Source organism: Xenopus laevis, chromosome 5L (assembly GCF_017654675.1).
Source record: "Xenopus laevis strain J_2021 chromosome 5L, Xenopus_laevis_v10.1, whole genome shotgun sequence".
NCBI lineage: Eukaryota > Metazoa > Chordata > Amphibia > Anura > Pipidae > Xenopus > Xenopus laevis.
The window spans coordinates 138,751,774-138,770,041 of record NC_054379.1 but is presented as its reverse complement, the minus strand read 5'-3'; the positions used below and the strand labels follow the sequence as shown (position 1 = coordinate 138,770,041).

The following is an 18,268-nucleotide window of genomic DNA, read 5'->3' as shown; positions in this document are numbered from 1 at the left end:
GCAAACTCAGTTGCTGACTCTCCAGTGGCAGCATATTAAACAGTGTATTGTGCACACATACACTCACACACATATATACTATAAATACATACATACATACATATATGAATTGTGGGAATTCTCCTAACCTCAGCAATAACTTCTTAACGTAGAAATGCAGCAACATTCAAGACAGACTTAACTGTTAACAAAAGCAACAGTTGTGTTCATTAAACGGAACATATAACAAATGGCCACTCAAACTCCAAGCGCCTATGACAAGGGGCGTAGCTGAAACACATCAGGTGTCATGGCTTCCTATAACCGATTCTGTTGCAGCTAATGAAGAAGTATTCCGTTAGTGCTGCTCAATTTCTTTATTTGGTATTAACCAGAAGCGGCTGCTCACTGGCAGACTGGCCACACAAGTTCTGCTCTTTACAGCAAGGTTTTAGCCCCAATTAGGGTACTTAGTCCATACCTCAGTTTACACAGTCTTTGTTTTTTCACATCTAAGCTCCATACTCCTTACCCATTTATTATATTACCTGCTGATATATATCTTGATAAAGTTCCCTGACGTGGACCAAAACATCGATTCAATAAAGTGAGCTGTTTAATTGAAAAATCATGATGTGCATCAGCATCTAGTTACTGTGTGTTTTTTTTTCCGATTTGCACCCGGGTATATCTTTTGTAGGTGTGCGCTTGAGCCCTTTTGTGTTTGTTTGTGTGTAAATATATATATAATAATATAGTGAATAAAGTATAAGGATATTATAAGTTACCGAGGAGTTTCATGACCATATAAAAACACGAGGCCGAAGGCCGAGTGTTTTTATACAGGTCATGGAACTCCGAGTTAAATGTTATGACACATCTCTTACCTTGCTCCTGATCTTTCCCACCCCATCATACCCCCTCTTCTTTTAGATTGTAAGCAGGAAACTCTTTAACTCTTGTTATGGTTATTGGCTGTTTCTGTATGTTCAGTATATACACCCATTTATTGTACAGCACTGAGCAACATGTTGGCACTTTAGATATATTTTAATAAGTTACAATGACCTTCCTCACACGGACACTACTCCCATTTCTATCATATAAAATATATTCCTCCCTGAGTCCCCCTGCCAATCCTACCCTCGGTAAAATAACCCCTCCAGTACTGACCAACAATTCTGATAAATTCCCATTCGAGTTTATGCATCTTTGTTCTACATAAAGCTAATAAATACCCAATCGCAGTTTGTTTTGCTGCTTTATAAATCTACAAATAAACCAATCCTACTGCCTTTTTCAGTTTCAGTGCAGTTTTCTCATTAGTTAGTACAAGTATTGATGTTTCTGAGAGCTTCTGAAGCATGAAATGCGGTGACAGGCGCACTAATGAATTGTTCCCAGCAAGTATGAATAACAGGTAATTAATACCATCAGACAAAATCAATGGGTTCAGGGAATAGAAATATGGTTATATGCAGAGAGAACAAGGGCTCAATGACAGAAGCTGATGAAGGTTATTTGACTGCAAATTTCTAAGGGCTGAGGAGAAAGCCTTTATGCAAATAGATTTAATCCTGTTCTTTAATTTTGCAGTTCCGTTGACAAGCTATTGTTTAGAAAAAATTCCAGAGGTTGACTTGCCTTCAATTCATCTTTAGGACTGCATTTTTCATAGGATGAGCTCACAACAGATACCACAATTAGGTCAACATCCCCTTCTCCTCCTGATACAGTAAAGCATAAGCGCAAAACTGAGACTTTATGTACATATATGTACATCATAGGTTTTTTTTATTTGCCTTGTTATGACTCTTTCCACCTTTCAAATGGGGGGGTCACTGACCCCATCTAAAAACAAATGCTCTAAAAGGCTACACATTTATAGTTGTCACTAATTTGTATTACTCACCTTTCTATTCAGACCCTCCCCTATTTATATTCCAGTCTCTTATTCAAAGCGGTTAATGGTTGCTATGGTATTTTGGATCCTAGCAACCAGATTGCTGAAACTGCAAACTGAAGAGCTACTAAAAAAACTCAAAAACCTCAAATAAAAAATAAAACCCAGTTGCAAATTGTCTTAGAACATCATACTAATAGTTTAAAGGGGGATAACCCCCTTTAATGCAATAATTGTTTGAGATGTGTCCCTGCCATTTATAAACACCTGTACCATAGGGTTTGTTTAACTAAATAAAGCTAGTTTTATTAAGTAACCTGTGCATGTTGTTCATCTCAACTGATTTTCAAGATAGGAAAACAAATAGCCGTAATCCCAACTAATTACCTCCTGGGTGGCCAAATTGGGCAGAGATCTGACCACTTGGTGACTTGTTAGTAAAGTAAGCGTAAAGGGGTTGTTCACCTTTAAATTTAGTTTTAAGTATGATGTGAAGAGTGATATTCTGAGACAATTTGCAATTGGTTTTCTGTTTTTATTATTTTTGGTTGTTCAGTTATTTAGCTTTTTATTCAGCAGCTCTCCAGTTTGCAATTTCAGCAATCTGGTTGCTAGGGTCCAAATTACCCTAGCAACCATGCACTGATTAGAATAAAAGACTGTATTAAGAATAGGAGAGGCCTGAATGTAAAGATGAGTTATGAAAAGTAGCAATAACCATAAATGTGTAGCCTTACAGAGCATTTGTTTTTAGAAGGGGCCGGTGACTCCCATATGAAAGCTTGAAAAAGTCAGAAGAAGAAGGCAAATAATTCAAAACTATAATAAAGAAAAAATGAAGGCCAATGGAAACATTGCTTAGAATTAGCCATTCTTTAACATACTAAAAGTTAACTTAAAGTTGAACCACCCCTTTAAGGGGGTTGTTCACCTTCCAACACTTTTTTTTTATTTATTTTTAGTTTAGTTATTTTCAGATAGTTCGTCAGAAATTAAAAAAAAAATTTCAGTTACCTTCTATTTGTGGTCGTGTTTTTAATATTGAAGTTTACACTTTTTCGTTTTTCACCTTCTTATGTCTTATGCGGTATCCTGCGGGATGCAGGTAGAAGTTTCGGGAGTGGGTATAGACGCAGGTCGGGTTGCTGGTCTTCTCGATAGCGAGTTTTACTCTTTTTTTTCTTTTTTTTTCTGATCACGCCTACTTCTAATGATGTCACTTCTGGTTTACATTGACAGCACTTCCTGTTTTACTCCTTTTTTTCTGATCACACCTACTTCTAAGAGGTCACTTCCGGTTTACAATAACAGCACTTCCTATTTCTTGATGGTCAGCGGATCGGGTTGCGGATAAGGTACTTGTGGGTCGTTTAGCTGGTCCAATCGGATGGGGGTCGGGTTCGGGTTTAACAAATTGGTTCCGCACAGGACTCTACCTTGAGTTTTTTTTAAAGACAGCTGTTGATACAATAGTTGCTAATATTCCACAGATGCTGCTGAGAAATGTATCAACTAATGTATCAAAATTGTAACCGTTCCGAATCTGAACCTGAATTACTGAGCTGCCAGACTGAAACTACAGAGACAGGAAGTGGAACATTAACTTTAAATTTAAATTTTGGAAATATGGGAAAAAATAAAAAATGGAAAGAAATTGAAAACGATTGAAAACAACTCAGATGGAAAAGTGTTTGGAAGGTGAACAACCCCTTTAATAAACTGAACAATGGCTTGTGAAGAGTATTTGCTTCATACATTAAAGTGTTTAGGTAGTTCTCTTACAGGGCCTTTTTGTGACATAGTTTAAGTACTTCTTTTAAAGGGCAAGATATTTGTCTGTTGTTTTTTAAGTTTATTGAGTAAACGCAGATGGAAAACATGGTACGTTGCACAGTGTCAATAACAATGAGTGGCGATGGTTACATAGTAACTTGCAATGTTCAATTTGATCTTGACAAAATTGTGTTGGTATATAGGGGCACAACAATGCACAGACAAGTGTATAAAAAACATTCCCTTAATAGCTTATTACAGACATTTCAGGTTATTCCTGCATCACATTGCCTAGTGGATTGAGAGGGTATTTAGACAGCCATGGGCCCCAAATTTTGTAAAATTTGGTTGGGACTCCTCTTTTGATATTGACAAATTGTTCTATTCTACAGATATGCACGACGTACCCCATTTGAGTGAATAGGGGTGGCTAGGTTCCTCCAGTTTTGTGCGATTAATCTCTTTGCCTGCAAGAGAGTCTCATGTAGAAGCAGGGATTGGTAGTAGCTTAGATTTCGTCATTGGAACACAGCTAAAATACACAATTTGGGGGTTCGTTTTAACGTGACCTGAATTATTGATTCCAATGTGGACACAATTTCTCCCCAGTATTGCATGATCTTGCTACAGCTCCACATCATGGGAATAAAGGTCCCTTCTTTTCTAAGGCACACCTTGTACAGACATCTGGAATATCAGTGTTGATATGTTGCAATCATACCAGGCTATAATATGCCCTATAGAAAATATATAACTGAATCAGGCACAGCCTATTGTTAGGGGAGACTAGTATAGCTTTTTGCGACTCATGCTACTCCTCATCCAGAATTATATCCATTTATTTCCACAGCATCCCTGTGCACATCCAGTATTAATCTGGCATACAATTTGGTAATAAGACCATTGGTATGCCCTTTAGGGTAGAGGTACTATAGAAACGGGTGGGTAGAAAGCGAGAAAGCGAGAGTCTGTTACGCTTATGGGTAGAGTAGAGGGAGCAGCGGAGCCTATGGAAGTTTAACCAATGTCTTTATGGGACTCTAAATTATCCTGGTTTAGCAATTATGGGTTACTCCTGATTATTCCATAGTGGGGTGAGAGGGTCCGTGTCTGAGGTATAAGCAGTTCCACTGAAAAATAGTGAGGTTGCAATAAGCTTGAAGGTATGTGTCCTTAGGAGAACTAAACCCTAAAAATGAATAGGGCTAAAAATGCCATATTGTATATACTGAACTTATTGCACCAGTCTAAAGTTTCAGCTTGTCAATAGCAGCAATGATCCAGGACTTCAAACTTGTCACAGGGGGTCACCATCTTGTAAAGTGTCTGCGACACTCACATGATCAGTGGGCTCTGAGCAGCTGTTGAGAAGCTAATCGTAAGGGTCGTCGCAAATTATCAAACCGAAAATGAGGTTTGTCTGTAATATAAGCTGATGCTACAGGGCTGATTATTACATTCTGATGCTAATTGCACTGGTTTCTGTGCTGCCATGTATTAATTATATAGTGACATTTCTATTCTATGTGTACTGTATATTGTGAGTGGGTCCCTAAGCTCAGTAAGTGACAGCAGCACAGAGCATGTGCAGTGAATCAGCAGAAAAGAAGATGGGGAGCTACTGGGGCATCTTTAGAGACACAGATCTTTACTGCTAAAGGGATGAGGTTGCCTTGGGCTGGTACAGAAGCACAAAAAACATCATGTACAACATTTCTAGCTACTTCTTTAGTTTAACTTTCCTTGTCCTTTAAATACAAAACCATTACCCCGCACATACCACTAATTATCTGTATGTAATATCTGTACTGCGGGTTTCTTTTCTCACACATTACTGGACACAACACATATACCGTTCTTGTACTCTGCTGCATCCACAGTGCTTGCATTCTCCAAATGTATTCGGGGTTCTTACAGTATTAATGTAAAGTCTATTCATTCACTAGATGATATTGGAGTAACCAGTGCCATGAACTCTGCCAAGGACAAGGCTCAGATCTTGCATTGCTTTCTTTGGCCCTCCACACAGCTGTCTGCACACACAGTGAGACTCGGGGGGAGAGGAAGGCTGGATGTGGCTCGGGTTCAGCATTAAAATATGGAAGATAAGTGTTGACTGGGGAGAATATTAATGGAAGAGCTGGAAAAGTGCTAGGCTCTGAGATTTCTTGTGTAGGTCTGAAAATCCTTCTGCCGCTGAATTGAATTTTTGTATTTAGTGTAAGCAGCGCTGTAGCAGTGCTTGTTTGGTTTGTTACTGTATTGCTGTTGATGGCTGTGAGGAGCTGCAGCATTGTGGGTTCCTCTGGGGCAAATTTACTAAAGGGCGAATTGACTAACGATGGTGAAAATTCGCCAGCGTGACATCATTTGCCGATTTACTAACAGGCACTGGTGTAAATTCGCTAGCAAAAGAGATAGACTCTAGCGCTACTTCGCACTCTAAAGCCAGGCGAATTGTCACTCTGGCAAATGGACTTTACGCAAATTCACTAAGATGCGGATTTTACTGAATGTTACCTCTTGCGCCAGACTTGCCTTCACCACCTCAGACCAGGCGAATAGAGAATAGAATAGCAATAAATAGATAGGAGTTCCTCAAAAAAAATTTGAAAAGTCCCAAAAAACACTGGCGACTTTTCATTTTTTCGGGAGATATAGGCTGCAAAAGATCGTATTTTTTTTTTAGGGTACCCGACTTCCCCCTACATTTCCTAACATTTGGCACATAAACTATACACTGGGCTCATGTGTAGGGCAATATAACAATTTTATTTTTTTAAGGTTCCCCGGGCTTGTGTAGTGTAATGTATTTGCTGCAACATTTACGTTGATTGAAATTTAACTTCTTGCCGTATGCAAATTAGCCAACGATAGCGCAACTTCGTTTTGCTTGCTGAATTAATGCTAGCGGAACTTTGCCATCCTTCAGCGCCGTGGACACAACTTTGCATGTTGGTAAATTAGCGTTGTCCTGGCGAATTTTCGCCTGGCGATGTGAGCGAAGTTGTTGCTAGCGAATTTCCGCAGGTTAGTGAATTTGCCCCTCTTTATTTCCAGCTAGTTCTAGTACTAGTGGGGTGCTGCTGGAGGAAGTCAGGGCCACGGGTCCCTTTGCGCCCTGCTTGATACCGCCACCATTTTGTGAAGAGGAGAGATATTGATCCAGCCTGTTGGAAGGCTCGTGTTGGGTCTTCTGATCACTTCTCCCCATGTCTATACTGTGCGCAGTGTGGGAGGCAATCACAGGGTTCATTTAGAGCAGTTCTGTGAAGGTTATTGTGTCGGATGCTGAGAAGGGGAACCGGAGCTCGGAGAAATCTGACTTGTCACGCCGCCATCTTGGACTCGCTCCCACTTTGTTTCATTTCTGATTCATCTTCTGATTTCCAAACGGCCAGGGCCACCATCAGGGGGCACAGGGGGTACATTTGTATCGGGCCCAGACCTGAAGGGCCCGGCAGTGCTGAGCTTTTCAAAAGAGCAAGGCCCCCCTTGACAGCGCCAAAGCCATGCCGCCTCCTCTGAACACCAATGTGTGTTTTTTTTATTTATTTTTTAATCCCCTGGCCACCAATGTATTATTTTAATACTCTATAGGCCCCTGCCACCAATGTTTTGGTTTTTTTTTTAAATCATCTTTTGGGCCCCAATTTTTTTTAACTTGTAAGAGGGGCCCTGGCACCAATGTTGTTTTTTTTTTTTTTAAATCATCTTTTGGGCCCCAATTTTTTTTAACTTGTAAGAGGGGCCCTGGCACCAATGGTTTTTAAAAAAAAAAATGTTTACGGGGGCCATGTTCACCAATAGCTTTTTATAACGTGTGTGGGGGGAGGTTACCTTTTTTTTAACGCTGATGTCTGTGTGGTCTTTTAACTGTAATAGGCGGGGCCCTGCAAATGGCTGCATGGTTCTAGGGTGATTAACTTCAGTCGACAGAATAGCAGTTGAAGATCCAAGCCTGAGATTTGGAGAACCAAAAAAGTACATATTTTAGAACCACAACAACAAAAAATAGAAGCCTAATTGCAAGTGGTCTGAGAATACTGCTGGCTATGTCATACTAAAAGTAGAGTGGCCGTAAAGCCAAATATTTCATTATATATTCATGTACCATTGAATCTGTCGGCTCTCTTTCAGCCAAGACTCTAGACCCACATATGTAATAAATGGCGCAATGTTTTCCCAGGAGCAGTAACCCATAGATACTTGCTTTTAAACAAATCACCAAGAAATGCTGACTGCTGATTGGTTGCTATTGATAAGCAAAGTGCTGCAAACTTTATATTGCATAATGCCTTGGACACATTTGTGACTCTCTCATCTGTTAATTACAGGGCATAAATACATAAGGGTGTTTGGAATTTGGGCATAAAAGTGAGTACCCATCCAGTTTGGGCAATTTCTATTAAAACTGCCCCAAAGTCTATCTGTGTTAGGCCCAATATGTCCAAGTCTACAGGATCTTTCTAATTCTCATCAAGCAAATATCCAATTGGTATACTGACCTGTTGATCAGCTGGCCATAATGTGGGCAAGTAGCCAGTCAAACCTGTGGCACAAGCTGATGAAAGGCTAAAAGGCTGTGCTGCTGTTAATATGGTGCACTATTAATTAGCTTGGTTACAGTATGTATTTGAATTCACGTGTATCTGACAGCATATACACATATTCTTCAACTGGTGTAGGTTTAATCCCTTGGCTCTCACAATGCATGGTGTCCTGCGTCAGTAGGGTTAACAGGGGCATGTGAGTGCGTCTAGATGCCAAAATATTTTGATTCTCGGGAGCCCCTAGCAGATGTTTTGGTTTTATACTCTACAGAGTGGTTTGGTGGTATATGCTAACAGAGCCAAATATCTGGTCCTGCCTGTAACCCATTCCATGCCAAAAATAGGCCCAGTTTAGTGGAATCTGGCAGTTGGCACCAGTGGCTGCTGGACAAGAAGATGAGCAATGGAAACTGGACCAACATCTGCATTTTTCAGGCTTGAGTGTCTCTGGTTTATGAGCGGATGTGACTTGTTTTGATTTCACAAGTCGTGTAGGGGGGAGTACTTTGTGTTCTGCTCCTAACTTCTCTTATCTGTACAATAAATATTCACGGTGAAAGGAAACTAGAAATAGACAAGTGGCTTTCAATATCTGATAGAGTTGAACACAATGCTTATGTATGTGTGTGTTGTGTATGTGTGCAGCACTAGTTGTTGTTATAAAATGGGTGTGCTTCATTCCCTAAAAGTCTTAATCCCTACAATCGGTGAATTCACCTCACCCCCACCATATTTGTAATGAAAATCAACCAAAGATACTTATTTTCATGCAGTTCTCGGCCAAAAACCGGCATAGCATGTTGCTTCCTATGGACTATTTTAGGCCAAAGAAAATATGGTAAGCATGGCCTTTAAAGGAACAGTAACATCAAAAATGTAAGTGTTTTAAAGCAATGACAATATAATATACTGTTGCCCTTTACGGGTAAAACTGATGTGTTTGCTTCAGAAAGACTACTATAGTTTATATAAATAAGCTGCTGTGTAGCCATGTGGGCAGCTATTCAAGCACAGGATATACAGTAGATCACAGATACATTCTGAAGAATCCCATTGTATACTACAGCTTGAATAGCTGCCCCTATGGCTACACAGCAGCTTGTTTATATAAACTATATTAGTCTTTCTGAAGCAAACACACCAGTTTTACCAGTGCATATTAACCATATGTAGGGTTGCCACCTTTTAATAAAAGTTCCACCAGCCAATGGAGGGGTGTAAACAAAGGGGCGGGTCGTGACTTCAAAGGGGCGGGCCGTGACATCAAAAGGGGCAGAGCCATGGCGTGTGATTGGCTGGGGAGGATTGTGACATCAAGGGGCGGAGCCTCGGCGCTGCGATTGGCAAGAAGCCGGCAAAAAAGGTGAGTGTGGGGGCAGGCCACGGGCTTTTGTTATGTGTATTACAAATTTACCGGCAGCTACATTGCCGGTAAATTTGTAATTCCGGCCTTGGCAGGTGTTTTACCGGCTAGGCCGGTAAAATACCAGCTGGGTGGCAACCCTAACCATATGTTATATGTTAATTACTTTTAAACGCTTTTGTTTTTTGGTGTTGCTGTTCCTTTAATGACCATATGTTCTATGTCAGATTTTTCAGGCAGAAACTGGCATTTTCATGCTAGATTATTTGTTTTGTTTGTGTCTTTCTGTTTTGCAAATTTTATTGGGTGGGTTCTTTCATGTTTTTTTTTTTTGTTACTGTGAGTTGGTTTCCCTTGTTCTTTTTTGCATTTCCTTCAGTGGTGGAGCAGGCAAGCAACACTTTTATGTCCCTCACAGAAACCTTTTTTAAAAGTACAGTTCATTTTTGTACTATAGGTAGTTCTTACTGATGTTTATATGGTCTGTGTGGGGGACTGATACCTAAATAGGCAACATCTGCTGATGCTTTGGCCAATAACTTGTCACTCCCATGGAGGGGATTGGTTGTTTCACTAAATGGTCTAATACATCTGAACATATTGAGGGTAATTTATAAGATAACACTAAACCATTTCATTCACTCATTTTCATGTCGTCTTGTTGGTTGTTTAAGTCATACATTTTCTGCCATCTTAGTAGTTGTCTCTCAATGTACCAGCGTTGGCACATGTGTGGCTCCCAATGAAACCTGTTTGACTCCTACAAAACAATATTACAGGCACAGCATCTAGTATCCAGCATCTATGACTATGAAGATTTTCATTCATCCAGGTCATGGTATATCTAGTATAAGTAATTCTAAAAACAACTGGACTTGCTGAGTAATCATTGAAGACGTTTCACTACTCATCCGAGCAGCTTCTTCGGTTCAACTGACTGGTGTGAGAAATCCTCTGCATATAAACTCTTCCACTAATCCAATCACAATGGCACATTGTAACTCTTCAGAGAGGTGACATCTGAAATTCACAGAGGTGTCATTGCTTTGTAGTTATTGTGATTACTCTCTGAAGAGTTACAATGTGCCATTGTGATTGGGTTAGTGCAACTTCGGGCGACTTCAGAAAACGAAGTACCGCGAGTGCCATCCCGCTGGGACTGTCATCCCGGAGAAGCGATTTGTCGCCTGGGCGACTGATCTCCCCAAATCTGCCCGTGTGCCCTTACCCTTAGAATTACTTATACTAGATATCCGGCATCTAGTACAAGGAATGCTTGGGACCAATAGTAGGCACTTCTGTGAGCTGAAATGCCTGATCTACTAGATCACTGATCCCCAACCAGTGGCTCGTGTGCAACATGTAACTCACCAACCCCTTGGATGTTGCTCCCAGTGGCCTCAAAGCAGGAGCTTATTTTTGAATTCCTGGCTTGGAGGCAAGTTTTGGTGCATAAAAACCAGGTGTATTGCCAAACAGAGACTCATAAAGGCTGACGGGTTCACACAGGGACTATCATATAGCCAGTCACAGCCCTTATTTAACATCCCCATTAACCTTTTTCATGCTTGTGTTGCTCCCCAAATCTTTTTACATTTGAATGTGGCTCACAGGTAGAAAAAAAAGGTTGGGGGATCCCTGTACTTAAACACCTAAACATAGAAAGAAACCATAACGATTGTTTTGCACTTCCCATGGATTGCAGAAAGTTTTTAGGTTTCTTTTGCGTATCTTTATCTTTAGCTAAACTGGGAGGGTGAATCTGATTAAATTTAAACTTTTCCTCTCGTATTTGCCCAGCAGAACCCAGAGATCCATTACCCATTGAAAAGTTGCAGTGAGAACCTTTTCATCCCAAAGCTTTTCGTTGTACATATATGAGTTAGTAAAAGAGTATAGTAAAAGAGATTTTGTTTTGCTTATATTTTCATGAACCCTTGTTTAAAGCTGGCCATACATAGGGGGATTCGCTTGTTTGGCGACGCCCCCCCCCCCCCGATATGAGGTGGGTGATATCGGGCTGATCCGATCGTAGGTCCTAGGGCCCAACAATCGGATCACAATGAGAAGAATACGAGAGGTCGGATAGAGGGCCGCATTAACCAGCTGATGCAGTCCTTGATCCAATGTAATTTTTAACCCTGTCCGATCGACATGGACAGATATTGTTTCTATCGTGGAAACTAGGGATGCACCAGGATTCGGTTCAGGATTTGGCCTTTTTCAGCAGGATTCGGCCGAATCGTTGTGCATGGCTGAACTGAATCCTAATTTGCATATGTAAATTAGGTGTGGGAAGGGAAATCACGTGACTTTTTGTCACAAAAAAGTGAAAAAAAAACATTTTCCCCACCTTTTCCTTTCCCACCCCTTATTTGCATATGCAAATTAGTATTTGGTTCTGTATTCGGCCGAATCTTTCACGATGGATTCAGGGATTCAGCTGAAACCCAAAAAGTAGATTTGGTGCATCCCTAGCGGAAACCTGTGAGAGGGTCCCATACAAGCCCAATAAGATGCCGACTTACTAACCATATTAGAAACATCTTTTATTTTGCACAGACTATCTATTTACCCAGTTTTTATTTTTATATTGAACAGTAATTGAATTGCTACTGTCCTATATGAAATCCATCAGCCGTGAGGTCTAGGGCTGCTGTATTAGAAGGTTAGTAGGCAGAAGATGCCACTAAGAAAACCCTCTTTTGGAAGGAGATGGGCCTGTATGAGAATGGGGTTGGGATGAAGTGAGGTGTAAGACTTTACAGCCTATTGCCAGACCGGAGTGGAGGAGATGTTTCCAGCTTGCAGGGGAGAAGTTAAATAAGCAGTTGTTTTTTTTATAAAGTGGAAAATAGCAGTGAGTGTTCTTCGCTGATGTGAGTAACAGTTAAATGAAGCCCCTTGTATTCCCTCAGTCAGTGGAATGTCTGGGGCCTCTTGGTTTTGTGCTGCAGCCAAAGTCGTGTATATATATCTCACCAGCAGCAGCAGCAGCAGGACAGCTTCTTCCCTGGGACCCAGTGGAGTCTCATACAGACAGCGCAACCCGATTGCTTAAGAGGAAACCAGAGGAATTTAAATTGTCATTAGCTAGTTTCATGCCAAGTTTGCTTACTCCGTTCAGAGGGACAGATTATGCCGGTCTCCATGAAAAGCTACAGCTTGCGGTTATCATCCGTAAAGCGGTATTCTTGAAATACAGAAATGGAGTAAAAAATTTGCAAACAAATAATAAAAATTAGGGGATACTTAAAGGGGTTCCAAACACTTTTTTCAGTTCAGTTGTTTTCAGATCGTCCCCCAAAAATAAAGACTTTTTTCAATTACTTTCGTTATTTTTTTTTACTGTTTTTCTAAAATCTAAGTTTAAAGTTGAATGTTCGTGTCTCTGGTGTTTGAGTCTGGCAGCTCAGTAATTCAGGTGCAGACTCTGAACTGTTATAATTTTGTAACATTTAGTTGATCCATTTCTCAGCAGCATCTCTGGAGTATTAGTGCCTGTAATGAAACTCAGAGATTCTGCTCAGTAGGGACAAAGATAAGAAATGTATCAACTAAATGTTTCAATTTAGATCAGTTTACAGGGTCGGCGACCCCCTCCTCCCAGAGCTGCTTCAGAAGGTGAAAAATGACACTTTACACTTCAATATTATAAAAACGGTCACACATAGAAAATAGAAAGTAATTGGAAAAAGTCGTTATTTCTAGTGATCTATCTGAAAACAACTAGTTATGTAAAGTTGAACAACCCCTTTAAACAAAAAGATGAGAGGAAATTCATTACATTTATTAAACTGTAACCTCCGCTCAGAATATTGTGAGTTCTGCTCCTACTCTCTTCCCTCCCTCTCTGTAAAACTCAGTGTCAGATCTTCTCCCAATGTCACCTCACTTGTATCAGCTCTTCTGGCAAGAACACCTCCCTTTTTATTAAATCGTTTTTTTTTCAGTCCCACCTCTCTTGTGCAAAATACATGATTTCACCTCAACCTTTGAGAACACTTCTCACCCATCAACTTTGTAAAATAATCAAGTCGTCCTCTTTTACACCTCCCATAGGTGCTAAATCTCACCAGTCATCCACAACAACCAGTCAGCACTGAATGGTTGCTAATGGTAACCACAATTGGGTCAAATTTAACCCCTATGTGTGTAAGTGAATATCCCACTGTCACCTCCCATATGAGAGATATAGCAACTACTCTAAACTGTCAGCTTTTCTGTCACCTCACCTCTGTCAGCTCTTCTTCCACTGCCCAAACATCTGATTGGAATCGTTAGCTGTGTCCTCATGTATTCTATTATTCATTAATATGCCTAAATAGAGCGTTGCATGCCACTGTTTGATGTGTGCATGTTTGTGACTGTCCGTACAATAGCATTTTTTCTTAAAGAGATACCATCAAAACGCATCATTTAAAAGTGCTGCTTCAGCAGAACTCTGCACTGAAATCAGTTTCTCAAAAGAACAAACAGGTTTTTTTTTTTGTATTTGATTTGGAAATCTGACATGGGCTAGACATATTGTCCGTTTCCAAGCTGCCCCCAGTCATGTGACTTGTGCTCTGATAGACTTCAGTCACTCTTTACTGCTCTACTGCAGGTTGGAGTGATATCACATCCCTCCCCCTCAGCAGCCTAACAACAGAACAATGGGAAGGTAACCATATAGCAGCTCCCTAGCACAAGATAGCAGCTGCCTGGTAGATCTAAGAACAGCACTCAATAGTAAAATCCAGGTCCCACTGCGACACATTCAGTTACATTGAGTAGTAGATACAACAGCCTGCCAGAAAGTGCTGGCTCTTTCTGAAAGCACATGACCAGGCAAATGACCTGAGATGGCTGCCTACACACCAATATTACAACTAAAAAAATACACTTGCTGGTTCAAGAATTAAATTTGATATTGTAGAGTGAATTATTTGCTGTGTAAACAGTGTAATTTAGAAATAAAAAAGTAGGCATGCGCCGAATCCAGGATTCTGTTTGGGATTTGGCCAGGATTTGGCCTTTTTCAGCAGGATTCGGATTCGGACAATCAGAATCCTAATTTGCATATGCAAATTAGGGACAGGGAGGAAAATCATGTGACTTTTTGTCACAAAACAAAGTCGGAAAAAATGTTTTCCCCTTCCCAACCCTAATTTGCATAGATTCAGTTCGGTATTCGGCCGAATCTTTCGCGAAGGATTCAGGGGTTCAGCCGAATCCAAAATAGTGGATTCGGTACATCCCTATAAAAAATACACCATAAAAATCATGACAGAATCCCTTTAACCTAGAGTATTGTAGAGTTTGGTTTTCACAAAGATGTCCATCTACATTAAGGTCTAAATTGATGATTTTTGTCTTCCAGGTGACGTATCTGGGGAATGTCTCCACCACCGGAGGTCAGTTTTCTTCAGGATGCACAGAGCAGCCAGTGATTGAATTGTGGAAGAAGCATACCCTTGCCCGGGAAGATGTTTTCCCCTCGAATGCTCTCCTCGAAATCCGCCCCTTCCAGGTACGGCTTCACCACCAGGACCTAAAGGGTGAAGCTACTGTCCACATGGATACTTTCCAAGTGGCGCGCATAGCCTATTGTACAGCCGATCACAACGTGAGCCCCAACATCTTTGCCTGGGTATACAGAGAAATCAACGATGATCTGAGCTTCCAGATGGATTGTCATGCTGTGGAGTGCGAGAGCAAGTTAGAAGCTAAAAAGCTGGCACATGCCATGATGGTGGCATTTAAGAAGACCTTCCAGAGCATGAGGAGTGACGGACGAATCCACAGAGATAGCTCCTCGGAGGAGGTGTCCCAGGGATTCGAGTCTGATGATGGTTGAACTTTTCTTTTTCTGGGGAAGGCATCAACAGTGTGAAGCAGCAGCAGCAGCTGGTGAATGGTCTATATCAGGAGTGGGACTAGAGGACATTATCTGGCCAGCATCCTACAGGAAAATGCACCTATATCGATGCAACATTAAAGTGTCCATTACAGTGCTGCTTTCCCAAAAATGTGACAACTCCATCTTTTTTCCCCCACCACCCTTTCCCCCTAATTACCTCCTTCCTTCCAGTGCCCATTCAAAGCCTGACCTTTTTATTTTCTTGGTCTTAAAAGATTCTAGTTGCCTTGGAAATCCATCACTACCCCTCCCGTTCAGAATGAATTGCGTTTGTTTTCAAAGGAATAATCTTTTCACAGAATGGCACCGGGAGTTCTTAAAGGAACAGCAAAGTGTCCATTTTAAATATTTTGAAGCATATTTTTATTTACACAATATAGATTTATATATATATGACATATATTTTTTTTTCTTTAATATTAACAGTGTTAGCAGATGATCATACACGCAACCACTTGCCATCTGGAGATCCATGATCAGGCATTTAGTGATAAGTCGTCTACTGAAGGTACTTTAAGGCTGTGGCGCTGAGGGGGCACTGCTTCACAGTGAGTTTATACCCAATACTAAATCACTTTAACATATTTACTATCGAGAAAATGAACATTTGTTATAAGCTTCCTCATACTGAAACTTTCTAAATACAATCAATTAAACATTCTGCATTGTTCCTGAAATAAAGTTTATCTTCACTATCCTCTCTCAGCATCTGTTTCTCTTCATTCTCTCTTCATGCAGCAGTTGGGTGTCAGAAAATCATTGACAGTTAGATCCAATATATATTATACAGGGCTTCCTTTCCTAGCAGATATATGACCGCTCACTCAAATAACTGATTCCAGTACAAACAAAATCGAATAAAATAACCACATTTGGCACAAATTCTGCATTTAGAGAGACATGATGTCTGGTGATTTTAATAGAGTGAGCTCTAATACATCTTCTAGGCAAAAGGAGCCACCCTATAAGATCAATCGGATCTAACTGTCAATGAAAATCTGACACCTAACTGCTGCATGAAGAGAGAATGAAGAGAAACAGATGCTGAGAGAGGGATAGTGAAGATAAACTGGATTATTTCAGAAACAATGCAGAATATTTAATTGATTGTATTTAGAAAGTTTCTTATTTCAGTATGAGGAAGCTTGTATTAAATTTTAATATCTGAGATAGTTCCCCTTTAAAGGGATAATGCCATCATAAAACAACTCCTGAATAATGTCAACCTTTAGGCCAGTGGGCGATGGGGAGATTTGTCGCCTGCATTTTCAATGCGGGCGACAAATCTCCCCATCAGCCACTGCCCTAAGTCCAGTTGTGGTTTTTAATTTTAAGAGCCACATGAACTCTAGCCTGATCAATGATCCTCTAACTGGAACACACATTCTTCCATTTACACCACTGCCCTTTATTCAGCATTCTGTAGGGTTTGGGGGTGGAAAAGAAAGTTGCTGTGTGTAGTGACCTTTGATATAAGGTGCCTCTGTATACAGAATGATGTTTTCTGTATATTCACCATATCTTTGCTCGGCTGTCCTAAAGGATTTTTTAAGAAGCTCAATCATATATTTGCACATTCCTCATTCATTAGTCAGTAGTAGTAGTAGTCAGGCCTTGGGCTATGGGCACACAGGCTGTAGGCTCCGGCTGTTGATCTGCTATTATTTGCAGACGAGAGAAACAGATCTGCTCAGTGTCCCTGTTCCACTGATTTGAATCATCCTGTGTGTACCCACACATAGCAGAGCTAAACGAAGGTCAGCCCAAATACATGAAAGGGGGCATCTCCAGGCTGACCTCCATTGGGTGTGACCTGCAACACATGCTGATCAGAATTCAAACCAATGAAGCAGAAGTACTGAGTAGGGATGCACCGAATCCAGGATTCGGTTCGGGATTCGGCCTTTTTCAGCAGGATTTGGATTTGGCCGAATCCTTGTGCCTGGCCGAACCGAATCCGTATCCTAATTTGCATATTCAAATTAGGGGCGGGGAGGGAAATTGCGTGACCCTGCCCTCCCCTAATTTGCATAGGGTTCGGTATTCGGCCGAGTTCGGCCGAATCCAAAAAAGTGGATTCGGTGCATCCCTAGTACTGAGCAGATCTGCTTCTCTCAGCCTGAAAAAATACACAGAGCTAGGGGCCTAAAAGTTCAGATCAGCCTAGTTTGGTCCACTTTTTGGGTAGCCAGTCAGGATACAGATCCATTTGGCAGTGGCCATCTTATTTATTGCCCAATCCCTCAAATCATTGTCCCTCAGTCGTTATAAACCCTTTAAAGGAGAATTCAACCCTAACGTTAAAAACCCCCTACCCTACATAGACCCCCTCCCTCCTCCCCCCAGCCTAAGTGTTCAGTAAATAGTAAATGGGTAGATTGTTTCTAATAAAGTTAGGTAAAAATGTATTGTATAAAGGCTGGAGTGACTGGATGTCTAACGTATTAGCCAGAACACAACTTCCTGCTTTTCAGCTCTCTAACTCTTGAGTTAGTCGACGACTTAAAGGGGGACCACGTGGGACATAATTGTTCTGTGAGTTTGTAATTGATATTTAGCATTCAGCTCAGATTCAAAAGCAACAGTTATGACCCATGTGCCCCCCCTCAAGTCTCTGATGGGTAACTGACTGGTACTCAGTGGAAACCAAGAGAGCTGAAAAGCAGGAAGTAGTGTTCTGGATTAACAAGATCCGAGATGGTGAACTCCTGTGGGTAATGTGGGGCTGCTGAGCCTCTGGGCTGATACAGTAAGTTCACTATATAAAATACAGTATTTCTGCCCATATTCATTAT

The 18,268-nt window shown here is 40.9% G+C and overlaps 1 protein-coding gene across 4 annotated transcripts in view; it reads left to right on the top strand.

The window, feature by feature from the left end:
* Positions 1-15,582, top strand: part of pid1.L (phosphotyrosine interaction domain containing 1 L homeolog) — a 62,232-nt gene extending 46,650 nt beyond the window's left edge. For all 4 annotated transcript variants that reach the window (XM_018262161.2, NM_001096831.1, XM_041562345.1 and 1 more), the window contains 1 exon segment: positions 14,934-15,582. In XM_018262161.2, coding sequence (XP_018117650.1) covers positions 14,934-15,410 — 477 coding nt within the window. In that variant the 3' untranslated portion in view covers positions 15,411-15,582.
* Positions 15,583-18,268: the final 2,686 nt, after the last annotated feature.